The sequence below is a fragment of the Anolis carolinensis genome, unplaced genomic scaffold (assembly GCF_035594765.1).
Source record: "Anolis carolinensis isolate JA03-04 unplaced genomic scaffold, rAnoCar3.1.pri scaffold_7, whole genome shotgun sequence".
Lineage (NCBI taxonomy): Eukaryota > Metazoa > Chordata > Lepidosauria > Squamata > Dactyloidae > Anolis > Anolis carolinensis.
The window spans coordinates 21108179-21126190 of NW_026943818.1; the positions used below are offsets into that span (position 1 = coordinate 21108179).

At 42.2% G+C, this 18012-nt stretch overlaps 1 protein-coding gene across 5 annotated transcripts in view; it reads left to right on the plus strand.

Annotated features, from left to right (window-relative positions):
• Positions 1–17904, plus strand: part of coro6 (coronin 6) — a 38676-nt gene extending 20772 nt beyond the window's left edge. For 3 of the 5 annotated variants that reach the window (XM_062959261.1, XM_008120334.3, XM_062959260.1), the window contains exons 2-12: positions 2221–2293; positions 2588–2814; positions 5058–5180; positions 6605–6734; positions 7663–7844; positions 8084–8203; positions 12666–12770; positions 12977–13122; positions 13232–13289; positions 14534–14764; positions 16905–17904. In XM_062959261.1, coding sequence (XP_062815331.1) covers positions 2617–2814; positions 5058–5180; positions 6605–6734; positions 7663–7844; positions 8084–8203; positions 12666–12770; positions 12977–13122; positions 13232–13289; positions 14534–14764; positions 16905–17027 — 1416 coding nt within the window. In that variant the 5' untranslated portion in view covers positions 2221–2293; positions 2588–2616 and the 3' untranslated portion in view covers positions 17028–17904. Of the gene's footprint in view, positions 1–2220; positions 2294–2587; positions 2815–5057; positions 5181–6604; positions 6735–7662; positions 7845–8083; positions 8204–10340; positions 10461–12665; positions 12771–12976; positions 13123–13231; positions 13290–14533; positions 14765–16904 lie in introns of all 5 variants that reach the window. The other 2 variants (XM_003227169.4, XM_008120335.3) reach the window with 2 other exon arrangements.
• Positions 17905–18012: the final 108 nt, after the last annotated feature.

Here is an 18012-nt window from a genome sequence, read left to right on the forward strand (position 1 = left end):
GGTACTACAACTCCCATCATCTTCTAACCTCTAAGGATGCCTGCCATAGATGTGGGCGAAACGTCAGGAGAGAATGCTTCTGGAACATGGCCACACAGACCGAAAGACATACAACAACCATATTATTATTGTGTTTAATGTGTTGTCAAAGGCTTTCATGGCCGGAATCACAGGGTTGCTGTGACTTTCTGGCCATGTTCCAGAAACATTCTCTCCTGATGTTTCACCCACATCCATGGCAGACAGCCTCAAAGGTTAGAAGATGATGGGAGTTGTAGTACCTCCAACTACAATTCTTTATTGATTAGTCACTTTTGACCATATCAAGACATGTAAAGCATACAATACGTACACACTTACGCATACATACAATAAAACCATGTAAAGTACAGTAGAGTCTCACTTATCCAACATTCGCTTATCCAACGTTCTGGATTAGCCAACGCATTTTTGTAGTCAATGTTTTCAATACATCATGATATTTTGGTGCTAAATTCGTAAATACTGTAATTACTATATAGCATTACTGCATATTGAACTACTTTTTCTGTCAAATTTGTTGTATAACATGATGTTTTGGTGCTTAATTTGTAAAATCATAACCTAATTTGGTGTTTAATAGGCTTCTCCTTAATCTCTCCTTATTATCCAACATATTCGCTTATCCAACGTTCTGCCGGCCCGTTTATATTCGATAAGTGAGACTCTACTGTGCCTCCAAATAATGCTTCTATCTGTTGGTGAAGGCTTTCATGGCCAGAATCACTGGGTTGCTGTGATTTTTCCACGCTGTCTGGCCATGTTCCAGAAGCATTCTCTCCTGATGTTTCACCCACATCCATGGCAGACAGCCTCAAAGGTTAGAAAATGATGGGAGTTGTAGTACCTCCAAATAATGTTTCTATCTGTTGTTGAAGGCTTTCATGGCCAGAATCGCTGGGTTGCTGTGATTTTTCCGCACTGTCTGGCCATGTTCCGGAAGCATTCTCTCCTAATGTTTCACCCACATCTATGGTAGGCATCCTCAGAGGTTGTGACGTTATTGGAAACTAAACAAGTGGGCTTTGTGTATCTTAAAGGGGCTTCTGAAGCACCCAAAGAGAGGGAAAGCATTTTCACAGTTACCTTTGAGCTTCTAGGATGTATTAACTACCTTATTAGTATTATTATTATTGGCTTGGGTACCCGACGTTGCCCGGGTTATTTGAAAAAGTCAATTTTTTAATTATACAAAATGCATAAGGTTGTGGGTGAACAACTGACATCATGCCAGGTTAACCCCCTGAAACTCCACCAGTAGTTAAAGTTTATTATGCTGGGCAAGTTTGCTCTAGGTGCATCATTGGTTTGGTATGTGTGCCAAGTTTGGTCCAAATCCATCGGTGTTTGGGTTCACAGGGCTCTCTGGATGTAGCTGAACTACAACTTCTCCAAATCAAAATGAATTTCTCCCAAAGACCTCCAGTATTTTTGGTTGGTCATGCGGGTTCTGTGTGCCAAGTTATTTCCAGGTCCATCATTGGTGGGGTTCAGAGTGTGCTTAGATTGCAAGTGAACTATACATCCAAGGATCTACAACTTCTATAAATCATGGTGAATTCTCCCCAAATCTCTCTAGTATGTTCAGTTGCTGATCAATTCCTCTGTTTGCTGTGTGCCATAGAAAAAAATAGGAAAGGGTTATGGGAGAGGCAGTGGGCGGGGTCATGCAAATTCCAGACCAATGGAGAGAGTCAGAAACACTGGGATGTCTGTGGTGGAGGGAGAAGAGAAAATCTAAGATGCAGTGGTCCCCGTAGGAAAGCCTTATGATGTTTGTGGAGGACATTGGCAGGGCTCTTGGACATGTTTGGGACACTCGCTATAACCTGCAATGTCATTGGAGGGGGAGCCATTGGTGTCTCTCCTGTACAGTGGGAGCTATAGCTATGTGTGGAAGTGGGAGCTTGTTTGTGGAAGTGGACACCCAGCTATACATACATATTTTCACTTTTATTATGTGTATAGAAGATTACAATGGATATGGGTTTTTTTATTGTATCTGTGTTTGGCCTAGGCCAATTTTTGGTGTCATGCGAGGCCACAAAATATTTAAATGTCTCACAGTGTTGGACAGAGAAGACGTGAGTTCAAATCTTGCTTGGTCCTTGCAATGATCACCATTGAAGCCTAGCTTCTGTTGAGGCACAAACTGACCCGTGTTTTCCTTTCTTTTCTCAGTCTCCTTCCTGCCCTGACATCAAGGCGGCTCTTCTCCTCCCAACCTTTATGCTCACAACAAGGACCCTGTAAGGTAGGTCAAGCAGATAGAAGGAGAAAGCGACAACAAAGAGAAGGGTCGCCAAAGCTTGAAAACTCACTTGATCCCCAGCATTGCTCTTTATGTTCTTTGAAACACAAGATTTTGCCCCAAGGATACAGTCCAAAGTTTGGGTTAAAGCACAGACATGGAGTGCCCGATTCCCACAAAACCGATCCTTCTTTTATTAATATTTTGCTTTGTTTGGAAAAGGAAGGAGCTTGTGACTTTTTGGAAGGTTGGTTTTGCCAAATCTGGGCCCCTGGTCCCATTTGTTTTCCTCTCTAGCTTTGCTCCTGAGAAGAACCTCCGCCGCCATGAGTCGCCGGGTGGTGCGCCAGAGCAAGTTCCGGCACGTCTTCGGGCAGCCGGTCAAGGCCGACCAGATGTACGAGGACATCCGGGTCTCCAAGGTCACCTGGGACAGTGGCTTTTGCGCCGTCAACCCCAAGTTTGTGGCCATCATCGTGGAGTCCGGCGGAGGGGGCGCCTTCATGGTCCTGCCGCTCCACAAGGTGAGCTAACACCTCCCAACAAAGGATTCCCCCAGGCAGGAAGCAGCCAGGCTTTGAAGCTGCAAGGCTATTCAGTGCTAATTACAACATTCAGACTTGCCTCCAACAGACAAGAGGTCTTTCGCCCACCCTAGACATTATTCCACAGCTATATAAACCCCACTTGCCTAGTTTCCAACAGACCTCACAACCTCTGAGGATGTCTGCCATAGATGTGGGTGAAACGTCAGGAGAGGATGCTTCTGCAACATGGCCAGACAGCCTGGAAAACTCACAGCAACCCAATACTTAAGCCCTCAAAGTATCCAAGCTAGAATTCGGCAAAGCAGATACTCCTTTCTTTTTGAATGGATCTCTCCCATAATTCCCAAACATTGGCTATGCCAGCTGTAGGGCTTCTGGCCTTTATAGTGCGGAAACCACTTTGTTTCCCTTCTCTTTCTTTCTCGATGGCACTCCACCGAGCCCAGAGACAGACGGATCGGAGCAGTTGCTCCCTCCGCTCACAATACCCCATGACTCATAGAAGGAACAATTAAAATGATGGCAGGAAGTTGGAGCGAAAGCCGGGAGGGTCATTTTTTCCACGGCTCGGGTTTCCAGCAAAGCTTGTTTACCCGAACGTTGCGCTCAAGGTCACACTGTCTCTGCCCTCACATTGCCGCAAGTCATCGAATCGGGGCCTTCGACATTTGGGGGCCATTTAGATCTACCCCCAGGCTTGCACATACAGGCCATCCCCAAGTTACAAAGATCAATTCTGTATATTTGCTCTTAAGTTAAATTTGTTTCTAAGTCAAAACAGGCACACTTCTAAAGTGTGAAATAAGTCATACATATACATTATTACACATATTTTATTATGTGTGTGTGCCAACGTCCTCCACAAACGCCATACTGCCCACCACCCAAATGAAGGCTTTCATATGGGGAATAATAATAATAATAATAATAATAATAATAATAATAATAATAATAACTTTATTTTTGTATGTTGCCTCCATCACCCCAAAGGGACTCAGAGTTGCTCACATAGTCAACATCCAGACATCATAAAATAAAGAGTTTAAAACACATACATTATATAGAATAATCAAACTATTGTTTAAAATACTGTATATACTGGAGTATAAGCCTAGTTTTTTAGCCCTTTTTTTAGGACTACAAAAGCCCCCCTCGGCTTATACTCGGGTGAGGGTCCTGGTTGGCTTATATTTGGGTCAGCTTATACTCGAGAATATATGGTACATTTATTACTTTTCTCTATTATTATTGGTATTATTACTTTTATTATTTTACTCTATTATTATTACATTTATTATTGTACTCTATTATTGTTGCTACGATTACATTTATTTTACTCTATTTTTATTATTATGATTATTAATACATTTATTATTTCACTTTGATCTTTTTATTCTTACAGTAGGTTCTCACTTATCCAAGCTAAACGGGCCGGCAGAAGCTTGGATAAACGAATATCTTGGATAATAAGGAGGGATTAAGGAAAAGCCTATTAAACATCAAATTAGGTTATGATTTTACAAATTAAGCACCAAAACATCATGTTATACAACAAATTTGACAGAAAAAGTAGTACAATACGCAGTAATGTTATGTTGTAATTACTGTATTTACGAATTTAGCACCAAAATATCACGATATATTGAAAACATTGACTACAAAAATGGCTTGGATAATCCAGAACCTTGGATAAGCGAGACTCTACTGTATTACATTTATTATTCTACTCTATTTATTATTACATGTATTATTTTCCTGTATTTATTATTATGATTACATGTATTATTTTACTCTGTTATTATTAAAAGGATACATAAGCACATTTACATTGAAGAAGATGAGAATAGTGAGTTGGACAATCTTATCTTAAATTTGAGCTTGATGTAAATATTCAAAAACATTTAACCTACTGATGCCTGAATTAATGTAATTTTTGGTATCTATTTTTATTTCTGAAATTTCCCACCCTTGGCTTATACTTGAGTCAATGATTTCCCAGTTTTTTTTGTGGTAAAATTAGATGCCTCGGCTTACATTCGAGTATATACGGTAGCTTAAAATTATAAAATGTAAGACATAAAAACAATCTCATAATCACAATTTCATCCTAGACTTTCAGTTTTTCGTCCACCACGGACATCCCAGTGTTCCTTATGTATATATAAGCTTTGGATATAATTGAGCCACATGTAAGGCGTGTGCCTTGTTCCTTTCCGCAGACTGGTCGCGTGGACAAGAACATCCCTTTGGTCACGGGCCACACGGCTCCGGTGCTGGACATCGACTGGTGCCCCCACAACGACAACGTCCTTGCCAGCGCCTCCGAGGACACAACCGTCATGGTGAGCCTTCCTGGGAGTTGTAGTTTGCCAAGGGATAAGCCAAAGAGCTTGTGAAACTACAACTCCTCACCCCACTCAAATGGTATACAGCCAAACCATGTAAATCAGGGGTCCCCAAACTAAGGCCCGTGGGCCGTATGCGGCCCTCCAAGGTCATTGACCTGGCCCCTGTCCTAAACTTTAGACTTAGGGTTGACCTAAGTCTACCTGGTCTTTGGAGGTCTTTTTGCTTACCTATGGTCCTATGAGATCGTCTAGATGGCCTTTGAAGGTCTCGTTGCTTAGCTACGGCCTTATGAGAGCATCTAGATGGCTTTTGGAGGTCTCTTTCCTTACCTATGGTTTTGTGAGATTGTCTAGATGGCTTTTGGAGGTCACTTTCCTTACCTATGGTCTTATGAAACCATCTAAATGGTCTTTGAGGGTCTGTTTCCATATCTATGGTCTTCTGATGGCTTTATGAGACCATCTAGATGGCTTTTGGAGGTTACTTTCCTTACCCATGGCCTTATGAGATCATCTACATGGTCTTTGAAAGTCTCTTTGCTTAGTTATGGCCTTATGGGATCATATAGATGGCTTTTGGAGGTCACTTTCCTTACCTATGATCTTATGAAACCATCTATATGGTCTTTGAGGGTCTGTTTCCATATCTATGGTCTTCTGATGGCTTTATGAGACCATCTAGATGGCTTTTGGGGGGGCCCTTCCTTACCAATGGTCTTATGAGACTATCTAGATGGTCTTTGGCAGTCTCTTTGCTTACCTATGGTCTTATGAAATCGTCTAGATCAGGGGTTCGCAAACTAAGGCCCTCCAATGTCACTAACCTGGCCTCTGTCCTAAACTTTAGGCTTAGGGTTGACCTAAGTCTGAAACGACTTGAATGCACACAACAACAACAATCCTAATTTTGGACGATTTCATCATAGTCCGGCCCCCCAACAGTCTGAGGAACTGTGAATCGGCTCTCTGCTTAAAAAGTTTGAGGATCCCTGATGTAAATGAACAGCATGAGGATGATGGAAACTCTCTCCATTTAGTTCCAAGTCTCTCCTTCCATGATGCAGCAATTTTTTTGCTGCTAAGAATAGTCCCGTCCACCACAACTTAGCACCTAAGAATAGCCACAGCGGGATATTTCCTTCCTTTTTGATCCCTGCCAAAAGGTCCACTATAAGGCCTTTTCCCACCCGCATGACGTCCATCCCTGTCCCATCATCTCGGGCAGAAAGAGGTAAACATTTGGGGGACTACAGATCCCAGAATCTCACCACAGAGCTCCTCCCTACCTGTCCTTACCTTTGCTCAGCTTACATTATTTATCTATTTATTTATTTATTGTGTCAGAAGCAAATTGAGAATACTTGGGGATGCTTTTATTCCTGGCTGTATTGAAATTTGCCACTGCTTTGTCCCCACAGGTCTGGCAAATCCCAGATTACATCCCGACCCGCAACATGACGGAGCCGGTGGTCACTCTGGAAGGACATTCCAAGCGGGTCGGGATTCTCACCTGGCACCCCACGGCACGCAACATCCTCCTCAGCGCAGGTCAGAACTTGTCATTACTATTGCTATTATTAGTACTATTATTATGATTATTTATTATTAATTTTTGTGTGTCAGGAGCAACCGGAGTTGCTTCTGGAGTGAGAGAATTGGCCGTCTGCAAGGACGTTGCCCAGGGGACGCCCGGATGTTTTGATGTTTTACCATCCTTGTGGGAGGCTTCTCTCATGTCCCCGCACAAAGCTGGAGCTGAAAGAGGGAGCTCATCCATGCTCTCCCCGGGTGGGATTCGAACCTGGCAGCTTTCAGGTCAGCAACCCAACCTTCAAGTCATGAGGCTTTTATCCCCTAGGCCATCGGAGGCTCCTTATTTATTATGATTATTTATTATGATTATTATGTTAAAGTGCTGAACTGCTGAACTTGCAGACCGTAAGGTCCCAGGTTCAAATCCAGGGAGCGGAATGAGCGCATGCTGTTAGCTCCAGCTTCTGCCAACCTAGCAGTTTGAAAACATGCCAATGTGAGTAGATCGATAGGTACCGCTCTGGTAGGAAGGTAACGGCGCTCCATGCAGTCATGCCAATGGCCACATGACCTTGGAGGTGTCTACGGACAACGCCGGCTCTTCGGCTTAGAAATGGAGATGAGCACCAACCCCCAGAGTCAGACATGACTGGACTTAACGTCAGGGGAAACCTTTACCTTTTTTTACTATACTCAAGTATATACAGTATATCTTTTGGGCAACTGCAATTTCAACTGCAAAGAAACAGCCATCCTCTGCTAACCGAATATATTTTTATAGTAGCACGTTTTTGTCCTTGGCAGTTCTTCAGTTTAACAGCTGAGTTCCTTGTGTGCCATTACATGAATGCTTATGGATATCATTTGTTCAAAGAGTTGGCTTCTAACAAGGTCATGCTTTTCTTGACTAGTGGTTTTCAAATGGTGGTCTTGTTCATAACAGGGGGTGACAATGTCATCATCCTCTGGAACGTGGGCACCGGCGAAGCCCTCTTGACCCTAGACGACCTCCACACCGACCTCATCTATAACGTCTGCTGGAACTATAACGGGAGCCTCTTTGTCACGACTTGCAAGGACAAACACCTGAGGATCATTGACCCCCGGAAGCGCCTCGTGGTCGCGGTGAGTGCCCCAATTGCGTAACCCCTCTCTCGTCCTTCCCCATAGAGCAGGCATGGGCAAACTTCAGCCCTCCAGGTGTTAGTAATCATGGGAGTTGAAATCCAAAACACCTCGACGTCTGATGTTTAACCATGCCCGCTGTAGACCTTGCCGTCATGTTTCGGACCACTGACCGCCTACTAACCGTTGCCTCGTGTGTGTGTCTATGTGCCTGTCTTTGTCCTAACCCGCTAACCCAGGAGAAATCCCGGCCGCACGAAGGGTCCCGCCCGGTCCGCGCCATCTTCCTGGCCGACGGCAAAGTCTTCACCACTGGCTTCAGCAAGATGAGCGAGCGGCAGCTGGCCCTTTGGGACTTGGTAGGCCTCCCGGGAATCCGTGCCTGGGGTGCCGGGTTCAAACGGTGCGTCTGTGTTGTGTGTATGTGTTGGTCTGGTCTTTGCGTCCCAATCCCCGTCCACATCTCAAAGGTGCAAAGCAGCAGCCCTGTTGTTTGTCGGTGGAGCTAGGCGTCAGTTTGGATTCTTATTCATATTCTTATTCTTCTGAAAGGGAACCATGAAGGAATAACACATTGCAATTTCTTTCCTTCTGTTTTTTGTTCATAGGGATGCTTTACAATTCTTTACATTTGCCTTCCTTCCATTCCCTCTCCTCTTCCCTCCTTCTCCCCTCCCTCTCTTTCTTTCTTTCTTTCCCTTTCTTTCCTTCTTCCTGCCCTTCTTTTGCTTCCTTCTTTTCCTTCTTTCTTTCCCTCTGTCCCTCCCTTTTAGTTCCTTCCTTCTCTCCTTCCATCCTTACTTTCCATTTCTCCTCTCTCCCTTTCCTTCTTTATTTTATTTATTTATTGCATTTATATACTGCTTTTCTCACCCCTGGGAGGACTCAAAGCGCTTCAAATCAAATAAATGGCAAAATTTCAACGCCTTACATATAATAAAAACAGTATTATCACACCTCTAAAACAATAACATAGCACTATAAATTAAACAATTAAAACTACAGTAGAGTCTCACTTATCCAAGCGTAACGGTCCGGCAGAAGCTTGGATAAGCAAATATGTTGGATAATAAGGAGGGATTAAGGAAAAGCCTATTAAACATCAAATTAGGCTATGATTTTACAAATTAAGCACCAAAACATCATCGAGAGAAAATTGGTTTCTAAGACTTTTAGATATTAAAAACATGGATTTACTGACTCAATTTATAAAACAGGATGATGCAACAAGACATGAGACAAATTGGTCTCTATTGAGAGATTATATGAACAAAGAAAGTATGAATTATGTGTAACTATAGTAAGTAATCAACCTAGGACTTAAAGGTACCTAAGGGTGCCGCAGAATTGTATATGTTGGCAAAGGGTGTTGTCATGCAAAAGGGCCGGAAGGCGAATTTGTGGGGATATATATATATATATATATATATATATATATATATATATATATAAATTATTTTTTCTTTTCTTTTTTCTTCTTTCTGTAGAGTATGTTTGGTGATGGTAGTATTGTTGGTGGTTTTCATATATTCGGTATTTTATGTAATATAAAACCTATAAATAAAAAGCTTAATAAAGCACCAAAACATCATGTTCTACAACAAATTTGACAGAAAAAGTAGTTCAATACGCGGTAATGTTATGTTGTAATTACTGTATTTACAAATTTAGCACCAAAATATCACGATATATTTATTTATTTATTTATTTCCAGCATTTATATTCCGCCCTTTTCACCCCGAAGGGGACTCAGGGCAGATCACATTACACATATAGGCAAACATTCAATGCCTTTTAACATAGAACAAAGACAAGACAAACATAGGCTCCGAGCGGGCCTCGAACTCATGACCTCCTGGTCAGAGTGATTCATTGCAGTGATTCATTGCAGCTGCTCTATCGAAAACATTGACTACAAAAATGGCTTGGATAATCCAGAGGCTTGGATAAGCGAGACTCTACTGTATAAACCATCAAATATAAACATGTTATGCAATATTTACATAAAGTTCATGATGAAAGTTTCGGAATTAGGTATTGTCAATATGCTAACCAGAGGTTATATTTACTACCTGAGTCAGGAGAAATGCTGCAATAATATTTAGGCACAGTAAAAAAAAGACTGGGTGAAATTCAATCGTGACATATACCAGAGGCACTGTTGGCAGATCACTTGTCTATCCCGGAAGGTAAACATTTGGGAGATTAATGTTATTCTCCATTGACTTCATGAAGAACCAAATGCAGTCAGTCCAAGCATACTCCCTCCTGGGCACACAGAAAACGGGATGACTTGGAAGGCGTTGAGCACACTGTGGTCTAGCACCACGAGTGGAGTCCACGACATGCAAGTGTGGAGAAGAGCAAACCACAGACCACCTTCTACAATCACTTCTGACACGATAAACAAATCCTATCTTTCCCATCCTTTCCTTCCTTCTTTTCCTCCCTCCTTCCTCTCTCCGCACACCTAACTCTCTCTCCCCCCTCGACCAGGAGAAGGTGGCTCCCCACGAAGGGATGAGGCCCATGCGGGCCGTCTTCACCAACGACGGACTCGTCTTCACCACGGGCTTCACCCGCATGAGCCAACGCGAACTGGGCCTCTGGGATCCGGTAGCTGAGCCGCATGGTGTGCCGTGGCCCCATAACCCTTGGGAGACGTAGCACAGCAATGCCACTACCAGTCCACACCCCATGGGCCATAAATAGATAGGCCTATTTACACAATGAAAGTCACATGCATATCCTTTTCCCCTTCTATTACGATAAATACTGTAATGTCCTAATACTGGGTGCTTTATTACCAGCCTGCCCAGTATTAATTGGGCAACATAGTCCTTCAAAAACAAGTAAAGTGGAATAAAAACCATTGAGTCCAGATTACTGTATTCTCTGTAATATAACGGCGATAGCTTTCAATCCCTTTCTTATATACTGTATATACTTGAGTATAAGCCTAGTTTTTCAGCCATTCTTTTAAGACTGAAAAAGCCCCTCTCAGCTTATACTCGGGTGAGGGTCCTGGTTGGCTTATACAGTAGAGTCTCACTTATCCAACATAAACGGGCCGGCAGAATGTTGGATAAGCGAATATGTTGGATAATAAGGAGAGATTAAGGAGAAGCCTATTAAACATCAAATTAGGTTATGATTTTACAAATTAAGCACCAAAACATCATGTTATACAACAAATCTGGCAGAAAAAGTAGTTCAATACACAGTAATGCTATGTAGTAATTACTGTATTTATGAATTTCGCACCAAAATATCATGATATATTGAAAACATTGACTACAAAAATGCGTTGGATAATCCAGAATGTTGGATAAGCGAGTGTTGGATAAGTGAGACTCTACTGTATTTGGGTCAGCTTATACTCAAGAATATATGGTACTTTTATTATTTTTCTATTATTATTGGTATTACAGTAGAGTCTCACTTATCCAACATAAACGAGCCAGCAGAACATTGGATAAGCGAATATGTTGGATAATAAGGAGAGATTAAGAAAAAGCCTATTAAACATCAAAATAGATGATGATTTTACAAATTAAGCACCAAAATATCATTTTATATAACAAATTTGACAGAAAAAAATAGTTCATTACACATTAATCCTATGTAGTAATTACTGTATTTACGAATTTAGCACCAAAATATCACAATGCATTGAAAACATTGACTACAAAAATGCCTTGGATAATCCAGAACGTTGGATAAGTGGGTGTTGGATAAGTGAGACTCTACTGTATTACATTTATTATTTTTCTCTATTATTGTTGCTAGTATTACATTTATTTTACTCCATTTTTATTATTATGAATACATTTATTATTTCACTCTGATCTTCTTATTATTGCATTTATTATTTTACTCTATTTATTATTACAGTAGAATCTCACTTATCCAACACTCGCTTATCCAACGTTCTGGATTATCCAACGCATTTTTGTAGTCAATGTTTTCAATATATCGTCATACTCTGCTGCTAAATTCGTAAATACAGTAATTACTACATAGCATTACTGCGTATTGAACTACTTTTTCTGTCAAATTTGTTGTAAAACATGATGTTTTGGTGCTTAATTTGTAAAATCATAATCTAATTTGATGTTTAATAGGCGTTTTCTTAATCTCTCCTTATTATCCAACATATTCGCTTATCCAACGTTCTGCCGGCCCATTTACGTTGGATAAGTGAGATTCTACTGTACATGTATTCTTTTCCTGTATTTATTAATATTATTATTACATGTATTATTTTACTTTATTATTATTAAAAGGATACATAAGCACATTTACACTGAAGAAGGTGAGAATCATGATTTGATCAGAGTTGGACAGTCTTATCTTAAATTTGAGCTTAATGTAAATATTCAAAACCATTTAACCTACTGGTGCCTCAATTAATGTAATTTTATTGGTATCTATTTTTATTTCTGAAATTTACCACTCTAGGCTTATACTGGAGTCAATGTTTTTTTGTGGTAAAATTAGGTGCCTCGGCTTATATTCGGGTTGGCTTATATCCGAGTATATACAGTATTCAAACAAATAATGTCCTGTTCCCATGTGTCCCAGAGTGCTGTGCGAGTGTGCAAATGTGTGCGTGTGCAAGGGAAGGGATATCAATGCATGCTGGGAATATTGCGTGCTCTTCAAACTGGTTTATGAATTGGGAAGAACTCAGAAGAACTGAGTGGGCTGCCGGAGTTTCTTTCTGGGAGTGAAATTGCAGAGCGAGGGGCCAGTGCAATGAAGGCTCCGCATTAAACGGTTACAGGTACTACCTTGAACCTTTTCCCTTCTCTTTTGCAGAAAAACTTCGAGGAGCCCATCGCCCTTCAGGAAATGGACACAAGCAACGGGGTCCTGCTCCCTTTCTACGACCCCGATTCCAGCATCGTCTACCTCTGCGGCAAGGTAAGAGGGGTCTTTCGGAGATCTGCTGCAAGATCGTCTTCTAAAGCCAGTTTCTGTTGGGAATAGTGAGGTCATTCCGTGCAAAATTCGCACCATCTTTTCTGCAACATAGAAACGTAGACCGTGATATAGAGCCTTAGCCTTTGCAAATGATTCCAGAAGTGCGTGTCATTCATGCTGTGATTACCTTTAAAATTTCTTTACAGGGAGATAGCAGCATCCGGTACTTTGAAATCACGGATGAAGCACCGTATGTCCACTATTTGAGCACTTACAGCAGCAAGGAACCCCAACGCGGCATGGGATATATGCCCAAGAGAGGGCTGGACGTCAGCAAATGCGAAATCGCCAGGTGAGGCTCAAATTTTTGAGTTCGAATTGAGAAATCTGGAAGGATGAAGCCAGGAAGGCGGATCATTTGGCTTAATACACCCTCCTGTTTTCCTTCTCCCCAAATGTAGGTTCTACAAGTTGCACGAACGCAAATGTGAGCCCATCACGATGACGGTCCCACGAAAGGTGGGTTCTTCCAGACGTGGTTTATTTATTTATTTATTTATTTATTTACAGCATTTATATTCCACCCTTCTCACCCCGAAGGGGACTCAGGGCAGATCACATTGTACACATATAGGCAAACATTCAATGCCTTTTAACATAGAACAAAGACAAACAAACATAGGCTCCGAGCGGGGCTCGAACTCATGACCTCCTGGTCAGAGTGATTCATTGCAGTTAATTGCAGCAGCTGGCTTGCTCTCCCGCCTGGTTTCCACACCTTTCTTATTTGGGACTTCTGGTTCTGTGATGGTATTTGTAGTCCGACAACATGCATCATGCCATGAAATAAGGATCTAGAACAGCCATGGGCAAACTTTGTCCCTCCAGATGTTTTGAACTTCAACTCCCACAATTCCTAACAGCCCACTAGGTTCTACCTGACCTTAGACTCATAGAAGAGTTGAAAGAGACCCAAAGATAAATAATATAATAAAATAATAAACTTTATTTTTATATCCCGCCCCATCTCCCCGAAGGGACTCGGGGCGGCTCACAACAGGGACAAGCCCGAAACAACAACACAACATATTTGACAAAAACTTAAAACAGTCCAATGATACACAAAATAAAATAATAGACAATACATTAAAATCCAAGCGGATAAAATCAGAGTAATTAAAAGCAAACCATCCAGTCCATCTATCTTCTGACATGCAAGAAGGCACCATCAAAACCTTCCCAACAGATCTTCCATGGTTTCCTCTCCCGCTGCTCCCATTTTATCTTTAACATAATCAGATAGGAACACCCTGAGAACACCCTAAGTAGTAATTCCACTTTTATTGTTTTAATTATCAACTCCTTTGTGGCAAAGATATAGTCAGTCCTTGATGAGGTACCATACCTATGTGAATAGTGAGAATATTATTTTCTCTTTCAATTTTCTGATTCTATTATTCTAGGTGCAGAATATTGTGGGGACTTCCCATTATTTAGACACTAGAATCTGATTGATGCAGCCTAGAATCGCATTGGCTTTTTTAACAGCCGCATCACACTCCTAACTCACGTTCATCTCTTAATCTACTAAGACTCCTAGATCCCTTTTATTTGGACTCTTTTCAAGCCATTCTATATCTGTGCATTTCATTTTTTCCTGCCTGTCATAAAGCACATTCATTTCTGTTGGAGTTCATTTTGTTAGTTTTGTCCCAGCTCTCCAGCCTGTTAAGGTCCTATTGGGTTCTGGTTCTTTCCTGCAGTCCGACCTCTTCCAGGACGACCTTTATCCTGACACGCCGGGACCAGAACCAGCTTTGGAGGCAGACGAGTGGCTCTCGGGGAAAGATGCCGAGCCTATCCTGATCTCGCTGCGGGACGGATACGTCCCTGTCAAGAACCGGGAACTAAAGGTCACCAAGAAGAACATCCTGGACAGCAGGCCGCCTGTCGGACCCCGTCGGAGCCAATCCACCTGCGACACCAACTTCTCGGTGAGTCGGTTTCCTTGGTGGCGAAAACAATCATTGTACATTGATAACTTCCTTGCTGATCCTTTCAAAGGGCTAAAAACATGTTGAGGATATTATCACACGACACCGTTAAAGTGCTGCTATTCCTCTTTCAATCCTATGGCTGCTTGTTGTCATATATAGGCAGTCCCCACGTTACGAAGAAGATAACTTCTGTAGGTTTGTTCTTAAGTTGAATTTGTATACAAGTCAGAACAGGTGCATTTTTAAGTGTAACTCTAGGCAAATGTAAATATGTATACAGTAGAGTCTCACTTATCCAAGACTCACTTATTTATTTATTTATTTATTTATTTCTAATATTTCTATCTCGCCCTTCTCACCCGGAGGGACTTATCCAATGTTCTGGATTATCCAAGCCATTTTTGTAGTCAATATTTTCAATATATCGTGATATTTTGGTGCTAAATTCGTAAATACAGTAATTACAACATAACATTCCTGCGTATTGAACTACTTTTTCTGTCAAATTTGTTGTATAACATGATGTTTTGGTGCTTAATTTGTAAAATCATAACCTAATTTGATGTTTAATAGGCTTTTCATTAATCCCTCCTTATTATCCAAGATATTTGCTTATCCAATGTTCTGCCGGCCCGTTTAGCTTGGATAAGTGAGACTCTACTGTATATACGTTAGCTTTGGATAGCATAGGGAAAGATTGACACCCCTGTGGGGTTTGTTTTGCTCTCTGTGTTTCTGTTCAGAAGATTTCACCTCACTTTCTTCCCCTGTGAGAATTGGATTTTGAAAAATGTGGCTTGTTGTGGAAACAAGGACCTCTTTCCCTCATGATAAGGACTCTTTTAGGTCTGAATTTCCCTTCCGAGGGTGAGATTTCTCTCACTTCCTGTTGTCTCACCCCTGTTCTTAACTATGAGTTGGGTTGAAGTTAGATGTTTGTAATTTGGAGACTGTATTGAGGACATTATCACACGATGTTGTTAACTTGCAGCTATCCCCCTTTAAATTCTGTGGCTGCTTCTTGTGACGTCTTGAGGACATTATCACACAGTGCCATTAAAGCACTGCTATTCCCCTTTAAATCCTGTGGCTGCTTCTTGTGACGTCTTGAGGACATTATCACAAAGTGCCATTAAAGCACTGCTATTCCCCCTTAAATCCCGTGGCTGCTTCTTGTGACGTCTTGAGGACATTATCACACAGTGCCATTAAAGCACTGCTATTCCCCTTTAAATCCCGTGGCTGCTTCTTGTGACGTCTTGAAGACATTATCACAAAGGGCCATTAAAGCACTGCTATTCCCCTTTAAATCCTGTGACTGCTTCTTGTGACGTCTTGAGGACATTATCACACAGTGCCATTAAAGCACTGCTATTCCCCTTTAAATCCCGTGGCTGCTTCTTGTGACGTCTTGAGGACATTATCACAAAGTGCCATTAAAGCACTGCTATTCCCCCTTAAATCCCGTGGCTGCTTCTTGTGACGTCTTGAGGACATTATCACAAAGTGCCATTAAAGCACTGCTATTCCCCCTTAAATCCCGTGGCTGCTTCTTGTGACGTCTTGAGGACATTATCACACAGTGCCATTAAAGCACTGCTATTCCCCTTTAAATCCCGTGGCTGCTTCTTGTGACGTCTTGAAGACATTATCACAAAGGGCCATTAAAGCACTGCTATTCCCCTTTAAATCCTGTGACTGCTTCTTGTGACGTCTTGAGGACATTATCACACAGTGCCATTAAAGCACTGCTATTCCCCTTTAAATCCTCGAGTTTAGGGGTGACCTGTGGCAGAGAATTTTAAAGGCCCCTCCCTAAACTATGAGGGACTCGGCTAGACTTAATGTCAAGGGGAAACCTTTACCTTTACCCTAAATGATAACTCCTACGTTTCTATAGGATTTAACAGCATCGTGTGATATCTCCCTAAGTTGTAAATCAACTAAAACTTGTACATTTAAGTGCCATTTTTGGATGGATGCATATTGCGCACACGTCTTGGAGGTCCTGGAGATTCATTTCCATCAAATCTGTGAATTATGCACAATCTACAGGGATTTTTCGGGCTCTGTCTCCTCCTCTAACACCCCTCTCTCTTGCTCTCCCCGCTTCCGCTTGCCTTTCCTCGCCCCGCAGCGCTCCGCTTTCGAGGAGCTCCTTGAGGAGATCAAGTCCCTGCGACAGACTGTCCAAGCCCACGAAAAACGCATTTCCGACCTGGAAAATAAACTCTGCCAGTTCACCAACGGGACGGATTAACCCGTCCTTCCCCCCGTGTCCCTCCCGTCTCCGCCGCGGATGCGCTCCTCCTCTCCGGAGTCCCGGATTCGGATCTTGCTGGCACCTCTTTTCCTTCTGACATTTCTGCTTGTTAACGTCTCCATGGTTCGGCGGATTTGGGGAGAAGTCGTGCTCCGGCCCCATTTCTAGCTCCGTCCCTCTACTTCTTTCCTTCCCCAGATTCGGGAAAGGGAAAGCGGTGGATTCGCCGATTGTTATTTTTGTGTGGATTGTTTGGCATGTTAGCGGATGGCAAAATGAGGTCATCTTTGGAGAAAGCAATATGCTCTCTTTTGGGTGGGAGGAACGACAGCTCCTACAAATGGGGTGTTAAGTGTGTTTGGGAGTCATTTGTGGAAAGAGGGGTGGGTTGGTTTTTATGTGGCGTTGTTTGACCCTGCAGGCGGGGAAACATGGGTTGGTGGAAAGTATTATGGGATGGATTTGACAGAATCCTTCATTTTGTTTGGGATGCGAGTGGTGAAGAGACATGGGCTAGTATGGGATGGCTCTACGAAACGCTCCTCTCCCATTGTTTATATGTCCAAACTATATATTGTTCTATGCAAGAGGTATTGGTTGAAGGAGAGGGCATTGGAAGAGGAAATACGGGGAACGAGCTACAGAAGATGATGATGATGATCATAAAAATAATCTTGTTTGTCCAACCACGGTAAGTTCCCCCACTTGGGCCAAGGTTTGGAGCGTAGAGGGTTCAGTGGAGTGCATTGTCCTCACATAACCCTTTGAAGCTTGTCACCTTTATGGAGCTTGTGGGGATGGGGTTAGGGAATGGGAGGGAAAAGGCCCTCTGCTCATTTGCATATGCTGATTAAAATATTCATGCATTTAAAAATGGCTCCTCCAGTCCCTCTGCGACAAACCTGGGTGGTTCTGCATCCGAATCTATAGGAAGCCATTGGAATAACAGCTGGCATTCGTGATCACAGTTACAGATGCATAA